Consider the following 20,341-nt stretch of genomic DNA (forward strand, 5'->3'; position numbering starts at 1 on the left):
TTCTCCAATGCATTGCTAGCCTCCAGCAGCAATCCAATTCCATTGTCTTTATAGCTTCTCAAACCTGATGTATTTCTCCCACTAATGCATTCCCTCCCCCCAGGATCCCATCCTAGTTCACCACTAGTGACAGTTTTAACTGCACTGATGCAGTGTGCCAGGGGCCATCCGTGCTCTCTCTACCACCAGCAATGGGGTCCTCACTGCCAGTTGGCCAGCAGGTGATTCAGCTTTAAAATCCCATTTTAGAATCTGCTTCCTCAGTACTCTTGTTGCCAGGTTGGGTTCTCTGGGAAACATACTTCAAGATGGAGATTTGAGTAAAGGAAGTTTATTAGGGTGTGCTGTTGGGATCAACAACACCTGTGAGAAAGTGAAGACCACAGGATCGGACAGAAGGAGCTCTGGAGCTGTTGTGACCCCTCAGAGTTGTCCCCCATGGAGGCAAGGGAATCAGACCTTTATACTTCCACATTGACCAGTTGGAGGCAGACTGTCTCAGGATAGGGCCGGCTTGACCTTGCATGATTTTTCAGTCAAGGGCAATTTTTAGAGGGGTCTTAGCTATGAACTGTTAGCCACCAAAATTCTCAGCAGCTTGGGCAGGAGGGAAGGCACAGGATGAGTGCTTCAGTCCTGAAGGCAGGTATCTGGATGGCACACCATAGCATCCACCATAGTACCTTTAAAAATGAGAAGTAGAATAAATTTTTTTGATACTTCTCACCTTGGACAGTTATAGACAACTTCTCTTCCCTCCTAGATGGTTTGGTATGTGGAGTCTCACAATCTATTACTTTACTGTTGGAAGGGCCATCAGCTGAGGGAAAAAACCAAATAGACATTGTGTTTGGATTTTATTATAGACTAGTCCTAGCACTGCTCTGACCTATTGAATACACGTGATCAAGAATACACTCTGTTGGGCCAGCCCCGTGGCTTAGCGGTTAAGTGCGCACGCTCCGCTGCTGACGGCCCGGGTTCGGATCCCGGGGGCGCACCGACGCACCGCTTCTCTGGCCATGCTGAGGCCGCGTCCCGCATACAGCAACTAGAAGGATGTGCAGCTGTGACATACAACTATCTACTGGGGCTGTGGGGGAAAATAAATAAATAAAATCTTAAAAAAAAAAATACACTCTGCATCTTCCTTTCCTCCTTAAGGAGTGGACTACCTTTCTTTACACTCAATGGATATTCCCATAACATCTAGTTCAAGATGATGTTCAGACCAGCGAATTCATGGAAATCATGGAGCTGGAAATGACCTTGAGTGAGATATAGTTGGCACTCAGATGTCCGTTGAATAAATGAATGGATTTTGTCCTCACCTATAGTTAGAATGATAGGTTAACTACACAGAGGTATAAGTTGCTGAATTGTCATCCAGTAACTTTTGTTCTCCAAGCTAAATAATTCTAGGTACTTTTTTCTAGCATGAAATACTGGAATCACATTTGATTGGAAATCAGGAGAGTGCCAGCCCTGTCTATCACTCTGTCATCTGTGAGCAAGTTTCTTCATCTGTAAAATAAGATAGGACTTTCTGATCTCTAAGGCAGTTTCTACTTGAAGAAATTCTCTGATTCAGTCCTCTCCTTTGACATTTGGTTTTCTTTTCTCTAGTTGTAAAGTGTGGAAACGAAATGCAGTAACCCATTTAGCCTCTTTCCATCAGATTTAGTTTTCAGGTACATGTTAATTGAACAATTAACCTACCCTACAGCTACCAGACAACTATTGGAATTTTGTTCTCCCAGTCCCCAGAGAGTCACTCATCACTGTAATTCTTTGAGGATTCTGTGCTATCACTTCTCCAGACTGATGAAAAGAACAGGATACTTTGTGAAGTCCTGTTCCTGAAGGACCTGCCTCAGATTCCAGGCCACCTGGGACCTATAAGAGATGGAGTCAGAAGTCTGACTACTGAACCGTTATGTTGGGCCATGAAGAAGCTTTCTTGAGAAAGCTCTAAGTCTTCAGTCTCACGCTAAATAGTCCTAAATTCCAACATTGCATTTAATTTTAGTTTACTTTTCTCACTAAGATGACAACACTTGTGACTCTCTCCTCAGTGACCATCCCCTGTGCCAGGTTAAATTGGTCCTGGGAAAATAATGCATTGAGTTCTGCTACTTCACTGAAATAATAGCTGCTATCTATGAAGGCCTGCTATGGGTCAGACATGGGTACAGTGCCTGGGTGTGTAATGACAACCCTCATAACAAATCCATAAGGGACACATTATCCCCCTTTACAGATGAAGAAACTCAGCAACCCAAGGGAACTACAGGAATGGTTTAAGAATGCCGAGAGTCTGTTCTTTTTCAACAAGCATTTAGTGAGAGGCTATTGTATACAAAGCACACGTTTGGTTCTTTTGGATCAAAGCTGAATTTTCCCATAGATGCTTAAAAACTGGGGTTTGCGTGTCCATATGCACATGCCAGCCTGCTCCCAGGGAGATGTTTTTACAAATCAGAATGTTAACATTCCTAGAGTTCAGCCACATCAACGATGCTCAAAAGTAAAATCTAGTAGCACGCCCCTCTTTTTACAGACATGAAAACCAAGGCCCTAAGAGACTGTGCTAAACACAGAGATAAAAGTGAGAGAAGATGGGCCGGCCCCGTGGCTTAGTGGTTAAATGCGCACGCTGCCCTGCTGGCAGCCCGGGTTGGGATCCCGGGCGCGCACCGAGGCACCGCTTCTCCGGCCATGCTGAGGCCATGTCCCACATACAGCAACTAGAAGGCTGTGCAACTATGACATACAACTATCCACTGGGGCTTTGGGGGAAATAAATAAATAAATAAAAGTGAGAGAAGACTTCAGGAAGAACTTTCCTTGGAGGAAACAAGAATTGCCCTTCAGATTTAATAATGGGGAGATATGGTAGGAGACAGTAACTTGGTACCTGTAATTCCAATTCATCTGTTAGCGTTCAACTCCCATATTGGGAAATATTTTCTGGCCATCTCATTATGCCCCCACCCCATTACCACAGGGCCAGTTAGGTGACCCTCCTCTGTGTGCCCACAATGGCTTATGTGTTTCTCTTATCGTTTCACTTTTTTTTTATAGTTTTATTTATTTATTTTCCCCCCCCCAAAGCCCCAGTAGATAGTTGTATGTCATAGCTGCACATCCTTCTAGTTGCTATATGTGGGACGCGGCCTCAGCATGGCCGGAGAAGCGGTGCATCGGTGCACCCCCGGGATCCGAACCCAGGTCGCCAGCAGCGGAGCGCACGCACTTAACCGCTAAGCCACGGGGCCGGCCCGTCATTTCACTTTTGAAACTGTATTATAATTCTGTGTATCTGTCTTCACTCACTAGACTATGAGTTCCTTGAGGAAAGAGTATGTCTTATTTCCAACAGTTTTCACGCTGAGTATATAATATACCCTAATATTTCTTGAATCAACGAGTGAATAAGTAAGTGAATGAATAATCAACCTGGCAAGTTTTCTTTCTTCCAACACTTAAGAAGGAAACATCTAAGGAGCTCATGCAGCAGCACTGAAGGAGAAGGCCCTGGATTTTGTAACTTCTGAAGAAACTTTCTATTACAGCAATCTGTAAATTTGTGAATATTTTCCACTCAGCCCTGTTTCTCCTCCTACTGACTCTCCACTCAGGCCTAGAACAGGCATTCTCTGAGTGGAGTCTCCAGCCATGCCCAGGAGAGGGCAGTAGAGGCCTGTCCAGCTAGAAGGAGAGGGCCTTGCTTTCTAGACGCTGCCCTTTCTTTCCACCCCTTGAACAGCAAGACGGAGGCAATCCTTACTGCTAGCCTGTGAGAGCTACTGCTGGACTGTGCGGATGAGGAGCCTGACACAGAGTGGTTGCTCTAGGTCACATGGTGGCAAAGTTAAGCCTGCCTATTAGTCCTCATTATCTCTAGATATCAGGTCCAATCTGTGCAACATTTTCAAGAAGCTCCTAATGTTTTTAGCCTAAAAGTAAAATAGATCGGAAGAGATGGAAAATGTCAGATCCTTGGATGCTCAAGCATCTCTCATTGCAAAAGCCCGCCCTTGATCCTGCTTCACCTTCTAACTACTGCCCTTCCTTCGCCTTCCTCTCACAGCCATGATCCTAGAAGGTTGTCTTCACAGGCCGTGTGCATCCACTTTCACATCCTCATCGCACAGTCGCTACTAAGTCCACTACAGTCTGACTTCTGCCAAACCCACTGAAACTGTTCATATTAATAGTACCCATGACCCAACTGCAAATTCAGTGGAAGCCTTTTGGTCTAAATTCATCTCCCCATTTCTCCTGCCCCTATCTACTTCCCTGCTGTATTAGTGAAAGAAACCTGGAAGTCATTCTAGAATCTACACCCCCTTTATAATTCCACCCCATTCAAATCACAAGTCCTGCCTCCTAAATACATCTAGAATTTATCTCCTGTTTTCATGCCACTGTATAGATCAAGCCCTGATGCTGCAGTTCAGGCTTCTAACCACCATCCATCCATGCAATCATTCAGCAAGTACACATTGAGCAGCTGCATGTGCCAGGCACGGTTGTAGGTGCTGGCCTTGGAGTGACGGACAAGACTGATAAGGCCTGCTCACTGGAGCTCAAATTCTTGGAGCCCCAGACAATAATGAGAAAATAAGCAAACAAGATAAATAGATGTTGTGAAGCAAACAAAACAGAGTGATATGATAGAGAATGGCTGGGTGGGTATTTTAAATTCAATATTAAAATATATCTGGGGGAGGCTACTTCAGTTGGATCCCTAGGACAGGACTCGCTGAGAAAGTGACAAGAAGCCATCTAGGGCACTGTTGGCTAGCTAAATATGCAATTCCCCAGCCTCCCTTAAAGAGGAAGCCACGTACAGTTTTGGCCGATGCAATGTTGGTGAAAGTTGGCGGGGATGGAGGGGTATTCTGGAGAAGCTTTTGCTTTCCAGAAAAGAAAGACAAGGGTCACTGACACAGTCCCTTCCTGATCCTCCTGTGACCATGAAGGAAAGAGAGGAAACTACAGAGAGGCGGGCCCTGAACCAACACCAGCAGCCGCCACCTCCAGACTTGGTATGTGAGAAAAGCAAGGCCCATTTGATTAGCAGAGTTTTCTTTCGGCACAGAGCATCCCAACCTGGACCACCAGCCCTGTAGATCAGGGGAAGAGAAATGCAGGCAGAGTTCAAAGCCCCTACAGTGGGAACTACCTTGGCATGTTTGAGGAAGAGAGAAAAGATCAGTATGGCTGGAGCATAGTGAGGCGGAGAGAAAGAGTGGAAGACGTCTGAGAGGTGGAGAGGGTTTTGCAAAGCTCTGTAGCCCCTGGAAAGCCATCTGGATTTTATTTTAAGTGCATGGAAAACCATTAAAGGGTTTTATGCAGGAGAGTGACATACTCTGATTTAGGTTTCTTGAAAGATCCTTCTAGCTGTGACATGGAGAATGAATCAGGGAGTGCGGGTGGGGCAGGCACTGCTTTGGGGCTGACCCAACAGCTGCCCCTGCCCCTCCTTTTCTCTTGCCACCTTTTGCTCTACAATCTAGAGGAGTTAAATGTTCCCTTTCCTGGTCTCTGTTGCACTTGGGGTGGACCACATGACCCTGGTCTGGCCTGTGAGACCTGGGTGGGGAGGACTTTCAGGAAAACTTTTCTTTCCTGATAAAAAGGGATAGACTCAGCTGGTGTGTCTCTCCTTCCATCTCTCTGCCTGGAGTACAGAAAGGGCCTCTGGGAGTGCAGGAGCCCTCTCACAAAGGTGAGACCATAGGCTAAGGCTGAAAGATGGAAGCCTGGTAGGAGTCCTTGTCGACATCATTAAACTTTTGCATCTTGCTTACTGCCAGACTTCTTATTAGGTGAGCAAAATAACCCCCTACTTGCATAAGCCACTGAAAATTGGGTTTTCTGTTGCATGCAGCTAAATACGTTCTCAACTGACAGAGTGGGCAGGAGGGCCAGCAAAGAGACCAGTAAGACGTAAATGAAGTGGTGCAGGGGAGAGACAGTGGTGGCTTGGACTATGGCGATTGTCTCCCTACAGGTCTTTCCATTTCTAGTCTTAGTTTCCTCCAATTTGTCTTCCACACTATGACACTTCATAAATGCAAATCTCTTCATGAACTCTACTTGGCTTAAAATTCTTTGCTGGCTGTCCATTGCCTACACGATAAAAACTAACCTCATTTGCCTAGTACACAGTTCTCTTTGTGATTTGTCCCCACCTTCTTGTCTGACATCTTCTCGCACTACTCTCCCACTACTCCCACTCTTGCACTTTACACACCTCCAATAAGACACACCCCTAGTGAACACCTCCCACATGCCAGGCACTCTCCATTCTTTATCCCTAATACAACAGCCCTGAGAGGTGGGTATTAGATGTCTTAGTTTACAGATAAGAAACCTAATGCTCAAGGAAGTTAAATGGGTTGGCCAATGCCACACATCTAATAAGTGGTGGGTCAGAATTTAAACTCTGGTCTGATTTCAAAACAAGTTGGGGATTTACTTTTCTCACTTGCCAAGAAGTCTGAAGGCAGGTGATTGCTGGCTGTTCAAGTGCTCAAGATGCCATTAGGGCCTCAGAATCTTCTGATTTTTCCTCTCTGCCACTTCAGAAGATTGGCTCTCACCCTCCTGCTTGTTGCTTCATGGCCTTAAGATGGCTGCTCGGCTCTAGACAGCACGTTGAGGTTCAAATCAGGAAGAAAGGGGAGAAAAGGAAGGGAGGGCTACACGAGATTAATTTGTCACGTCCCTCTCTTGCCCCTTTTTTTTTTTTGCTTAAGAAAGCAAAAGTGGGCCAGCCCCGGTGGCCTAGTGGTTAAGTTCTGTGCATTCTGCTTTGGCGACCTGGGTTCAGTTCCTAGGCACAGACCTACACCACTCGTCTGTTAGTGGCCATGCTGTGATGGCGGCTCACATACAAAAAAAAAAAAAGAGGAAGATTGGCAGCAGATGTTAGCTCGGGGCGAGTCTTCCTCAGCAAAAAAAAAAAAAAAAAAAAAAAAGCAAAAACTGGCCTAGAAATCCCAGCACACTTTTACCTATAGCTCATGGACACATGGCTGCCCCTAGCTGCAAGGAAGGCTGGGAAATCAGGGAATGATTGTTGTGGTTGGCTTAGATAAATACAATCCACCACTGTGGCTAAGCACACTGCTGCCCTCAACAACACTGGCGTTCCATTAGCAAGAAAGAAAGGGGTATTGAGGATGAGCAAGCAACAAACAGGGTCTGCCAGCACCATCTTGCTCAGCAAAATGGAAGCACCTAAGGTACCCTGACTACCCCATGCCTCTCCCATCTGCCCGGCAAATCTTGTCTTACCTACCACAGTTTCCGTGAGGCTTCCCTCACTCCCTCAGGCAGACCTGGTATTCTTCCTTCTGCCTCCTCCTATACATGTACCTACTTCCGTCACAGGTATATAACTGTCTTTATAGCGACTGACATAATGTAATTGCTCATTCAATTACACAAGCATTTGTTCTCTCCACAGATGCTTATTGAGCACTGGCCCTATGCAGACACTGTTCTGGGAGTCAGGGATTCAATAGTGAACAAGTTCGATTTTTAGATTTGGTCCCTGCCTTGATGGAGCTTTCAGTCTAAAAGGTGAGATATTCAGACAGTTAAGGTTTGGGGAGAAAAGCAGCCCATCTCCCAGACCATAACCCACTGCATAGCAGGGCCAATCTCTCTGCCTAACTCCCGGGCCCTAGCACACTATCTCACACAAAGTAGATGCCCTATGACCATGTGTTAGATGCACTCTTTACTCAGGAAGGCTTTGAAATGTATTTTAAATGAAATGCATTTCTTATTTCTACCAGGAAACTCCCCAAGACTAAGCCACTGTACTCTCACAGTATTAAATCAGGCACTCAAGCATCCTGAAAAACATTTTGCTCTCACCCCACATTGTTGCAGGTCCCTTCTCCCAGGAAAGGTTCCAAGAATGTCTAATATAACATTTCACATCAGAGGTCCTCAGAAGATGTGTGTTTTTTGCTGAAGGCTTCGTTTGGATTTTCTAAACAGGGCTACCTCATTGTCAGGGCTAGAGCTACTGAAGTGCGATTCTGAAAGCACTTAAAATAAGACCTCAGGTTCCTGTTCTGTAACTTATTATGTGTAATTTTAATAGTTCTAAACTAAACACCCTGTTTTGTTGCCCTTTCTACCATTGCAGGTGATGGCAGCTGGGAACAAGACAGGCAGAGACAAGAGAAACAAAAATAATACAGCCCCTGCTTTGGGCTGTGCTTCTGTTGCCATGGTGATGTTGACACGTGACACACAGGTGAGAGGTCCTTTATACAGTGGAGCCAGTGGGTTGCGGAGGCCAGAGAGGTGGGACATACACATGCAAGACTTCCACGCCTCCTGGGCCTGGAAAGGACTTCATAAGGCCAACTACTCCACTACCCTGCCTCTTAGCTGAAAATCAAATGGATGGGCAGCTTGTTCCTAAAAATCCTCAAGAACAAAGTCCACCACCTCTCTGAGTCACCTGTTAGGCTCATATTTCACAATATTTATGACCCTGAATAGGTTTTCTATGTCTAATCTCATTCTCTCTTGCTGTCCTTCCAGCCCAATTCCTCTTATTATTGCCTCTTTGGAAATAAAAGTTAATCATCACCTGTACACTCTGTACAGTAACCCAGGAGGTAAGATAAAGAAAAAACAAACCCACAGCTGAAGTATGGACTCTGTTCGTTTCAGCACCACCACCACCAGGTGTGGTCCTCTCAGGGTCCCCACTCCTGTTCTTTCATCTGGCCTTGGCTCTGGGACGGAGTGGCCTGGAAGGGCAGGGAGCACACAGTATTGAGGAACATGTGGAAACAGCCTGCTGACCCAGCTGAGAGGCCCACGGGCTGCCACGGACAGAGAAACAGGCCTGCTGTCTACCAGGTCACAGTAGGGGCAGAGCAGCCCTCCCATGAAGGATGTCTTCCTCTCTTGAGTGAAACAACGCACAGAGAGCAGCAAGGTCTGTTTTTAATGAGTATTTTTAAAAGCTTTGCAACAACAGACAGAGCCCAAGGAAGCTTGGAAACCCACAGTGATGGCAGCAGGGCTCTCTTGCTTCCAGATGACCCTGCAAAACAGAAATGGTTCTGCTCAATCAGGAGTGTGGCTTTCCTCACCCCACATTTAAAAAAAAAAAAATCCCAACCTTCAGAATCATTTCAGAAGTCATCCTGCCTGAAAAACGTGTGATGGCCCTAATGGCATAGCCTGGTCTGAAGGTGAGGGGAGCAGGAAAGCGCCCAATTCCAGATGCAACAAGGGAACTGCTCCCACCCTTTCCAGAAGCAATGGGAAGCCCCCCTCTGCTCCCATCACCAGGGACATAAGGAAAGGCCATCTGCAGGCGTGCTCTGGAATTCTGCAGTTGGAGAGAAAGGTCTTGATGCTAACGGGTCCCACCCCCACATCCCTGTCACTGTCTTTGCCCCCAACTACTCCGCTTCCATTCTCTTAATCCATTGCACTAGATTAAGAAGACAGATGTCTCTTCCTGCCACAGACATGCTAGACGAACGCTGGGTCTTTCTTCACAGTCCTTAATTCCCCAAAATAGTGTCAAGAAAACTAAACACTTGCATGAAACTTCTCTTCAACTCCTCCCTCTGGTTTCTTTCCCACCCTGGGCCGAGAAGCCAGCACTTATTTCACAAGAGGAGAGAAGCCTCTGTCTGTAAGTGAGGTTAACACCCACCCCAAGGCTGGATTCTTTCTGGTCTCTCTCAACAGCTGAGCATCATGATTTTGCTAATTAAGCCGCTTTCTTCTCCTTAATTAGCTGCATGTGAATCTTGTTGGGAAGTCTTGGATCTGTGAAATGGTCTGGGATAAGAATCAAAAAGAAGAAATCATCTAAACCCAAGGGAAAAAGACTGGGAGGGAGACAGCTTATTCTGCTAAAAAGTTAAGATGGCTCAGCAGGACTGTTACTGGTGGCCCTGCTTTACAACGTAATATGAGATGTCACAGCAAATCCTGTGGTCACTGTCCTCAGGCCAAGCAGTTCTGACCTGCCAGCTCAAGCGTTCCCAGGAAGGGCTTACACAGGATGGCTCCTGTCCCCTCCGCCCTGCCCTGCCATTCGCCACCTTGCTGACGCACAGGAAGCCATCAGAGGGCTGAGGGAGTCTCTGGGTTTTCTGCTCCTGGCCCATCTTGGGCCCCAAATAAATGCCAAGTGTTATTTTTGTCTCAACACGGCTTGCCAGCTCCTGTCTCTGAGATATCACGCCCTCTCTGAGAATATCGTCTCAGAGGAGAGCCAGGCTCTCGCAGGATGACGACAGAAGAGGCTTTTATACACCCAGCATAATGTGAATCAGAGGCAGCATCTGCTGTGGCAGCAAAGACATACTTAGATTCAGTTAGAAACAGTTTGAGGCCGTAACCAACTCCCAGGGCTAACAGGACCCAAGAAATCATCCAACCCAGCCCCATCCCTCTAAATACCATTGACCCTAAGCCATCTGGGGGCAGCAGAGCCCATTAGAATCACCTTGGGAGCCCTTAAAACTGTGAATGCCGGGCCCCACCCCAGACTAATTAAATAAAAACCTCTGGGGGTAGGCCTGGGCATCGGTATTTTTAAAAGCTCCCCAGGTGATTCTAATGTGCAGCCAGGGTTGAGAACCCTGCTTTAAGATTTGCAGGGAAAGAGCTGCCAGTACGTTCCTTTGGGAATCTCAAAATTTTTAACAATTCTCACCATGAGGAAGTTCTGACTCATTTCTTATCTGTCCTCATCTTGAGGAAATGACAGTGGAGGAAAGAGCCTTCTGAAAAAAGCTCCCTTGGGGGACATCAAGTGAAGAAGTACCCCAAACTGCAGGAAGACTCCTGGGCTTGACCCGGTCTACACTCCCAATAATACTCCTTGTGCGGGTGTACCAAACACCCAGAACAGACACTGCCTTACTCACCTGCAGCAAATTCTTGGACGTTGTCTGGTCTTTTCAAAAACATTTCTCTGGAAAAATTAAGGTATAAGGGTCAGAGGGAGAGGGGCTTTAAGGCAGGCTGTGCTACAGCTGCTGGTCCTGCGCTTTCAGGGAGCAGACTGACCCTAGACACGCCCGTCTTGGGAGTCAGAAAGCCAGAGGGCTCCTGACAAACACCCTTTCATTCCTGATTTTCCTTCAAGTCAGGATCTGAGACAAGAAACAAAACATTTTACATGGCGATAAGCCCTGGTATTGCTCACCTCACAAGACAGCTGTGGTGCAGCCAGGTGAAGCCTGTCATGCATTCAACAAACATTTCCACAGAACCAGAGACCGGGGCAGGCGGCAAAGATGAAGAGCATGCTACCCAGTCCTGAGGGCTCACGAGTGGTGGGACAGATCTGCAACCCCACAACCCTCTGAGCAAGTTTAACCATGAATTCCCACAGGGGTGGGGGGGAATACAACAAACAAAGCTGAGAAGATGGACTTACGACAGTTGTTGGCCCTGCAGTACAGTGGACACTGTGCTAACACCCGCAATGCTGGTGCCACTGGGGAGCTGAAGATGCCGTATGTCACACAGTTTTATGGTTCATAAAGTATGTTCACAAGTATCTCACTTTACAACAACCCTGTGAAACAGTAATGATTGTGCCCCATTTTACATATGAAGAAACCAAGCCTTCAAAAGGTTAATCATTTGTCCAAGTTCATAAAAGTAAATAAAGGAGAGAGGGCCCAGGTCTGGTGGTTCCAAGGCCAGTGCTCTCGACAACACGCCCTCTCGGCCATGGCTGCCCTGCCCCACCAGCCTAGAAGGCCTCAACTGCCCAGGAAGGCCCTGCCTGCCAAGCGTCCAGAATTTTGCTTCCCTTTTCCTCTTTCAATTCAATTTGATAATTATTGAGCATAAATTATGTGTAACAGTACTATATGAGGGATTGATTAAAAAAAAAGATAAAATATAGCCCTACCTCAAAGAAGTTCCAGTCCAGTAAAAGGGAATGAGTAAGTTCCCAAATGTCCAAAAGGCCAAGGAGCCTCCAGGAAGTGCTACAAGAAGGGTATTCAATAGTGTGCCGGGAGGCCAGAGGCGAGAGAAAGGTTACTGAGAGCAGGACCCCAAAAATCCTCACATAGCAGCTGGCATTTGAGAGGACCCTTGAGGTGCACACGGGATTTCAGTTGGCAGGACAAGGGCTGAGGGACAGGAGCGTTCCAGACCCAGGGAAGCTGCAAGAGCAAAGGCCCGGAAATGAAAAGAAACAGCCCACGTTCCATAGACGGTGAACTCCTCGAGGGTACGAACTGGGTCGCATCCACCTTTGTATCCCCAGGGTCCAGAAGAACACTCACCGAGTGTCAGTGCCCCTCCACGAGGTTGGTGGAATGACAAAGAGGTTCGGTCTGGTGGAGTAGGGGTGTATGCAGGGAGCAGTGGGAAGTGAAGGAGGCTCTATTATGGAGGGCCTTGATGGCCAGGGAGAGATGTTGACACTCAATTCAAAAGACAACGGGAATGGATAAATAAAGCATAGTATAGTCTCACAGTGGAATACCACACAGCAAAGAGAATGGAGGATCTACGGATACTGTTGAGCAAAAGAAGCCAAGACCATAGAGTACATATTGTAGTATTCCAATTATATAAAGTACAAAAAAGGCAAAACAAATCTGTGCTGTGAGAAGTCAGGACACTGGCTACCTTTTAGGGGGAAGTGACTAGAAGGGCCACAAAGGGTCTGAGGTGCCAATCACGTTCTATTTCTTGATCTGGACACTAGTACCAAATATGTTCTCAGCTTGTGTAAGTTCATCCAGTTTAGGATATGCCACTTTTCTGTACTTTATATTTCAATAGAATGGTTTTTTTTGTTTTTAAAAAAGGCAATGTTGCAAAGCCACTGAAGATTTTTCCAGCCAAGGAATGATATAATGAGTGTTGTATTTTAGGAAGATTCATCTGCCTTTTTTTTTTTTTTTGATGTTTACAAAAACATCAAATAAAGCCTTTCTACAATTTCACACTTTGCTATTATATCTCCAGCCTAAAACCTGAGATCTCTGGGTGCCTATAATAAGTTCGATTCCTACTCTTCCTATTTTTCAGGTCCAAAATTCAAGGTATTAGGAGTTCTGTACACTATATATATGAGTATAGACTAGAGACCTGTGGCTGAATGGCCATAAATCATTAGAATCTGGAAAACCCGAGTGGGGAGCTCCCTTCCCAACAAAACCTGTTCAGAGCTTCTCATGGCTTACAGCGAGTCTAGAGCAGAGACCTGCGCAACAGGTGAGGACAGGCATGCTGCCCTGGCTTTCGTCTACTCTTCTCCCTTCCTCTTTTTCACAGGAAGGACCATCTGAAGCATCCAGTACAGATGAGGGGTTGATTCTGTTTCATCCTGGTACCACCCAAAGGAAATAACAATAACACCAAACAAACAAACAAAAGGAAACCCTCAAACTCCAAACACTTCCTCTCCCCCTCCTCCCTCCCCCCCAGAAAGAGAAAGGCCTAGAAGAGGCCAGGAGGATTTCATGTAAAGTAGCTTCAGGGACAGCAAAAGGAAAAGCCTGGTGGCCTACCTGGGGAGGGGGATGATAAGGAAGGAAAGGGAAGATGCCTGAGGCTGTCCCTGCAGCGGACAGGTGCAGACACCCAGCTCCTCCTGGAAACTGTTCCTGGACCAAGCAGTGGGGCCATCCCTGACATGTAACTAAAACTGCAGCCCTCTTCATTCACCACCCCCAAGGGTTCTAATCCTTCTGTTTGTGAACAATGCAAATGGTGATTTAAGTCAAGCTTTTAACATCTATCTCTAATCTCCCTGCTGGAATCATTCAGAACTTGGATTGGAAGTTCCCCAGGATAGGCACAACGTCATCCTTTATTTCCCTTTAGAAGAAAAGGTATAAAAGGTGATGGCTTGATCCCCAGGGCAGACACTGACAGAGGACCCCTAAACTATCTTTTGCCCAAGCCTTACCCTGACCCAAATAAAACTAGCCTTCACAGATAGGTTTCGTTTTCCGTTTCTCCTTCCCCTGTCTGCCCTCTGAGAATCTGCTGCCACTTGGAGAAATGGCTAAAATATGAAGAACAGTGAGCTCCAGTAAAAACAAATGGGCCTGCGAAAAAAGACACCTCTCCAGGTCTACCTTTGAGAAGACAAAGGAGAGCCCCACTTCTGCCTCCCTAGCTCCTATGGGCTTACAATGCAACACAGTGGAAAAACCAGGGATTTGGATCCGGGTTCAGCAACTTGGGGAAGGTAACTCACCTCTTGGCCTGTAAAATGGAGGTAATAAAAAGCTATCTTTTGTAGAGTTGCTAGGAGGATCAGCAAAAGGGTACCAAGATGCCACATACTGTGTAGGCACTGGGGACACAAACATGGCTCCACCAGCTTGGAGCTTTGGTCCAGGGAGAGAAACAGAAGATGGACAATGCAATTACAATAGTGTGATAACTGCTCTCGTGGGACACCCACACAGTGCCTGGATATGGAAGCCATTATTATTATTTAAACCTTGTTTTGTCTATAGCCAAACAGTATTTGAGATAGCTCTATTGTTTTTATCCATTGCTGCTCCATGATTTTTTTTTTTCCTCAATTCTTTGCCTTTCATCCTATTAGGAGAATTTTCCACTCAAGCAAATGCCATGCTGAAAGGCGGTGTGGGGGAAGGAAAAATATGCTCCAGACTTCACTGGAAAATGGTCTAATTTCCCCCAAGGCTTACACGGGAGTGGCTTCCAACCCTTGGAGTCTTTCTACAATGGTGTTCTCAGGTAGGGAAGGGCCAAACATCTGAGTTTTTTTTAAGTTCTAGTGATCTTGTTAAGCTCCTCTGATGGAGAATACTGTTCTACACCCAATGGCTGCCTGCTGAGTTTCTCAATGCCAAATTCCCTCTTCCAAGTGTCATAAGGTATATATTTTCCTTACAGCTAAAGTGAATGAATACTGGGGCCGGCCCCGTGGGGTAGCCGTTAAGTGCGGGTGCTCCGCTGCTGGTGACCTGGGTTCGGATCCCAGGGGTGCTCTGATGCACCGCTTGTCAGGCCATGCTGTGGCGGCGTCCCATATAAAGTAGAGGAAGATGGGGACGGATGTTAGCCCAGGGCCAGTCTTCCTCAGCAAAAAGAGGAGGATTGGCATGGATGTTAGCTCAGGGCTGATCTTCTTCACACAAAAAAAATAAAGTGAATGAATACTAATACTTTTGAGAATTTAGAGATAACTAAAGGAAACCTCTAGAGATAACTCAAGAAAACACTGGGTGTCACAAATCCAAGAGTTAGAAAAAAATCAGTCTTAGGATATTTTCTAACTGTCAGACCCTAAAGGAAGCAACAGGAAGTGTTTAAAGAAAGAAGGGGTCCCTCACACTCATCTGTCCCCAAAAAGATTTGGTAAAATTTTCCACTAGTGGCTCAAGGTGGGTCTGGAAAACCACCTACCTGAAGAAACCACTTATGAGCAACTCCACTTCTTTGTGAGTCCTTAGGTACTTTTCGTTAGCAATCCGAGTCTGAATCTAGGGACAAGAGCAAAGGGTCACGCTCCATGAGGAGACGGATTTCAGGGTTCAAGCCTTGGAGGTGCGAAGGGCTGGGGGAAGCAACGTGCGCATTTAACCCACGTCTTTTCCCAGGATGTTTCAAAGTTGAAGCTGTCTGTCTTCTCACAGACCAAGAGCTCCCTGCTGCCTCCGGCTTAGGCGTATATAGGGGCCTAATTGAGGTCGGGTCCCCACCGTGGGAAGTTCTTGTTTGTATCTAAGTTAACGTATCCGGCATAATTGCGGTCTATTTCTCTGGCCAGATCCCTGTTTGGGTTCTTCCTGCACTTCTAGGCGCCTGTCGCGCTCTGTTCAGCGCCCCAAAAGCCCGGGGTCCGCCGGGGGTCTTCCCGAGCCTTTATCTGGGAAGAGGCTCCCGCGCCCTGTCTCTCGGGGGCCCTCCTCCTTGTCGGGGGCCTCATCCTGGGGGAGCTGCACTTTGATGGAGACGGGGCTGGGGGGCGCACGCACCTTGAAGTTGCGCAGCTGCTCCAGCTGCGCGGGGCTCAGCGCCCCGGGGTCGGACCGCAGAAGCCCGCCCTGCAGCGTCGCCATCTTGTCGCGGTCGTCAAGGCTACGGGTCGCGCGCGCCTGTGAGGCCCCGCCCCCAAGCCCGCCCCTCTCCAGCCCGGGGGAAGGGCAGAGGGAAGCCTTGTGGGCGCCGCTCTGAAGCTGAGGAGTAAACTCGGGAGGGTCTCTAAAGGATCTCTTTCCCCAGATCTGGGGACTGACTTCCCGGCTTGATTGTATATAGGATGAACCTTTCTTGACCCCAGCCAACCTCAAATAGTTTTTTTCTTAGCTCTAGCGCAAAACTGGAACAGGAATTCCTAAAGCCGAGTCTCCCAGAATCCGGTTCCTGACCCTCTCACTTGGCCGGAAGCTGGAGGAAGCCTAGTAGGCTGCTTCTCTTTTTGGCTGCCCGGAAGCCAAACCTCTCCACCTGTCTTGTAGACACTTGACATTGAAGTCGTAGATTCTCAAAACAAGAAAGCACTCTATAGGATGGAATGAACCAAGTTCTGCAAAGGAAGGAACGTTGTCAGACTAAAGATGCTGGAAAGGATCTGGGGGACATTCTACCAGAAGTTTCCCCTCTTGGACTGACTTTCTTGTGTAGATTAACTTGCTCCTCATAAGTTCAAAATTATTTCTCCCACTCCCAACTGAGTAGGGGAAAGGAGAGGCAGTTGGTCCTCAAGATATGTTCTTCTAGAATCTAATTAAGAAGGGAAAGTGAAACAAAGCCAGAGAGCTGGAAATAGCCGCCTGGAAAGGGCAGAAGCCTGTCTGTCAATACACGTGCTGAGTTTGTACACCCCTGGAGACCATGCCCAGCAGAGGCCTTCTGAGAGGCAGAGAAGAAGCCCAAAAGGGAGGCTGTCTTTTCAGATTTGTGAACAGCTGCCCAAGGAGCAAGGAGAGAGCCTGAGTAACAAGCCCAGCATTAGGCCATGGCCTTGGAGGGGTCTCTTGATGGTCTGCTTACATCCTTCTCAGCAAAGACTGAGGAAAAGAAGTGAAAATGTTGGCAGTTCCCAACCCAGTAAAAAACCACAAGAGGTAGATTACGCAGTGGGCTGCAAGCCTCTTCCCAGGAACCCCATCTGGCTAGTAATCATTTTGGTTGTTTGTTTTTAAGGAGAAAGAGTTAATAGAGTGAGAGGTAGATAAGCTGCCATCTGTCAGACGTGATTTTTTCAGGCAGGAGCAGAGGTTAATCAGAGGTGATAGTTCCTATTGGCCAAGACCTGTCTCTTCCCACCCCACCCATCCACCCCCCCAGAGAAGCTAGTGGTGGAACCTCTGTCTGCACCATCCAATATGGTCACCACCAGCCACCTGCGGGTATTGAACACTTGAAATGTTGCTGTGTCAGATGTGCTGTAAGTGTAAAATACACACTGGCTTTTGAAGACTTAATATAAAAAAATGTAAAATATCTCATTAATAATCTTTATATTGATTACATGTTGAATATTTTGGATATATCATATAAACAAGTTGAATAATATTTTGGATATACTGGTTAAATAAAACATTATTAAAAGTAATTTCACTGTTTCTTTTTACTTTTTTATGTGGTTACTAGAAATTTTTAAATTATATATATGGTTTGCATTATATTAAAGAGTGCTGATCTGGACTGGCAAATCTGCACATGCCACACACATGCATATGCGTGCACAGTTCTCTTTATCCCCCACCCGGTGCATAGGGTAATTGATGTCCTCCTCCTGCTAGTCTATGGTCTTCTTGTGCTTTCAGAATCAATCAAGCCTTTCTTGACTGATCACATCCCAAGGCCCAATTCCCAAATACCCGTGTGTGTAAATGAGAGAGGCTACTTTTATTTTCTTAACCACATCTCAGTCCTCACTCTTGCATATTGTGTTGGCCTGTCTTACCTCTCCACTTGAGGTAGAAGCCACTTGAGGGAAGGAAGGTTATACAGTCAGTTTTTTGTTCACTGTCATAGCTTCTGCTGCAGATGTCTTCACTGTTTTCACTTAGTGAGGCCAGCAAGTGTTTGGTGACTACCCACTCTGCCCACACATACCACCACTACATTTTGCCCTTTCTGAAAAACATCCCAATTATTCAGCATTTCTCATTTCCTAAGAATCTCAAACCAGGAGTAGAGCTCTCCCTTTATAAAGTCAATAATCTTTTTATGTAGGGAAGCTTAGCATTGAGTGCAGAGGGATAAGAAAGAAGGTGAGTTTCGTGCTGGTGCACAGAGAGAGTGCCTTGGAGGAACTATGGCTTGGAAGCCTCATTTCCTCCTGGAGAGCAACTCCCCAGAACGGCCTCTGAGTCATAGCATTTTCCCCCCAGTCTTTACTTCACATGGCTCCCCTCCCCCACAGCCTGAAGGAAAACAGAGATGAGCCCCCAGTCACCTAGCAAGGAGAGCCTGATGAGAACTCCTACCTCTTCTCCTCTCAGACTGAAACCTTCCATCGGGGACCACAAACTAAGCGAAGGATTGGAGGTGTTTTGCTGCCTGCAGCTCTCTCTCCAATTGCTGACTGGGAGGTGGAGTGAGGGGAGTTCATTATAATTCATTTTTGTGAATGTTTAATATTTCAATTAATATGATTAGCCACAAGACTGAATGAGCAGCAGGGCGGCAGATCTGCTGACAAGACACGGAGTAATGAGATCAACAGGGCTGTGGGGTCTTCCTAGGCTCCATCCTCAGAGGGCATGATCTGTTTAGCATCTCCATAAATACCAAGATCAGATTAGAAGGCAAGAAAAGGAGCAGTGGGGGTGGGGAAGCGAGTGGAAAGTTACTTTCCAGATGTGTCTGCACTCTTGATTCCCTGGCACTGCCATCATATTCTGACCACCCAGCACTGGGTCCTCTACCATCTCCCCCCACTCCCCCCATCTTAGGGGACCCTACTGCGAGGACCTGGGCATCCATATGATGAAGTGTCTATACACACACACACATACACACACACACACACACACACACACACGCTCAAAGACACACACCTGCCAGAATGTGGCTTCAGGCTACAGAAACGCAGCTAAAGGAAGACGGAAGGTGGTCAGTGGAGAATCAAGCAGTGTAAAGGACATCTCTCTCCCAGGGCCCAAATAAAGACGCGGGAAGAAAGGCCAGGCTTAACCACTCCCTCCATTCCCACGAGGAGCATTTGATGTGGGAGTTAACCATGTGAACTCAGGAGCCAGACTGCCGGTGCTCCACTCTCAGCTAGACCTCTTTCTAGCTGCGTGACCTTAGGCAAGTCATTTAATCTCTCTGTGCCTTGGTTCCCTCATCTTTATCCGGAGACAGTGATGGAACTCACATGATAGGGTGGTGCTGAGGGTTAAACAAGTTAGTAAACAGAAGGCACTTGGAACAGTGCCTGAGACACGGTAAGTGCCATCTAAGTGCTATCACTATTACTTCCCTTCCAGAAGAGAAGTAATAGTGCCTGCCCTGATAGCTGAGGAATGGGAGCTGCAGGGATTCAGTTGGGACATATTTCAGAGATGCCAGTGCCACTGTGGAGACATCAGCCCCACTCTAGGGTGGAGAAGAGAATGACAGGTGGCAGGGTGTTCCACAAAAGCCAAAAGCTGTGAGCCCTGTCAGTGGGTCAGTGAGCTCCTGAGGGCAGGCAGGGGCTGCCCATCCAGGAGGTATGATGTCAGCAGGTACTCCCTGCATGGAGGGGACTGTGAGTGGGCCCAGTGCATGAAAGGGTCAAGCTCCCTCGAGATTATGGAGCAAACTCATCATCCAGAGAAGTACAGTTGTTTAGGGGAGTAATGGCCCCCAAATGTGATTCCTCCACCCCTCTTTGCTATTTGACTCAATTAGAGAGTCCCACTCAAGGAACCTAACGGGGGTGGGGGGTACAAAAGGAGGAGTAATTGGGTCTCCTCTGCCCTGAAGGGAAGCTTGACAGCTGTGGTTCTTCTCATTGAAGGAATCAGGAATCTACTCTTGTCAGAGGTTCTTTGCATCAGCTGTGTATTTGAGAAATATTTGTTAAGCACCTACCACGTATGAGCAAGACACTGCGCTAGACACTGTGAACAGTAAAATGCTGAATTAAATGAAGTCCTGGTCTTCAAGGAGCTCACAAGTGAGAGCTCCCTCCCTCCCCACCCCACCGAGTCTCCCTGCCCACGCACTTAAACACACAAACCCCCCAGAGGGAGAGAAGGGAGCGTCGGCAAATGCCAGCAAGATATAGTTTCTCTTGGTTCCTTTTCTGGAAAATCCACGGTTCCCTCTCTGCACTCATCTCACCCCGCTCTCCTCTTTCCATCTT

General features: G+C 47.0%; 1 protein-coding gene and 1 long non-coding RNA gene across 8 annotated transcripts; one reads left to right on the plus strand and one right to left on the minus strand.

Moving 5' to 3' along the window:
* Positions 1-7,492: 7,492 nt before the first annotated feature.
* LOC147917948 (uncharacterized) lies at positions 7,493-16,444 on the plus strand. Of its 2 annotated transcripts, none has more exons than XR_015555090.1 (4): positions 7,493-7,602; positions 8,180-8,290; positions 8,584-14,766; positions 16,342-16,444. It is a non-coding gene; the product is annotated as an uncharacterized LOC147917948 (long non-coding RNA). The 2 variants fall into 2 exon arrangements; XR_015555089.1 differs by lacking the exon at positions 16,342-16,444 and having other exon boundaries at positions 8,584-14,245; positions 14,612-16,114.
* On the minus strand, positions 8,849-16,114 carry RIIAD1 (regulatory subunit of type II PKA R-subunit domain containing 1). 6 transcript variants are annotated; one of them, XM_087443158.1, is made up of 6 exons: positions 16,011-16,114; positions 15,439-15,515; positions 14,255-14,387; positions 10,944-10,990; positions 9,719-9,834; positions 8,977-9,094 (listed from the first exon to the last, which is right to left on the minus strand). In XM_087443158.1, exons 1-5 carry the CDS (start codon positions 16,092-16,094, stop codon positions 9,795-9,797), a joined length of 381 nt encoding a protein of 126 aa, XP_087299284.1. In that variant the 5' UTR covers positions 16,095-16,114; the 3' UTR covers positions 8,977-9,094; positions 9,719-9,794. The 6 variants fall into 6 exon arrangements, with proteins under 6 accessions (XP_087299272.1, XP_087299284.1, XP_087299279.1 ...); XM_087443153.1 differs by having other exon boundaries at positions 9,719-9,846; XM_014791836.2 differs by lacking the exon at positions 14,255-14,387.
* Positions 16,445-20,341: the final 3,897 nt, after the last annotated feature.

Source organism: Ceratotherium simum, chromosome 2 (assembly GCF_057802395.1).
Source record: "Ceratotherium simum simum isolate JZ-2026a chromosome 2, ASM5780239v1, whole genome shotgun sequence".
Lineage (NCBI taxonomy): Eukaryota > Metazoa > Chordata > Mammalia > Perissodactyla > Rhinocerotidae > Ceratotherium > Ceratotherium simum.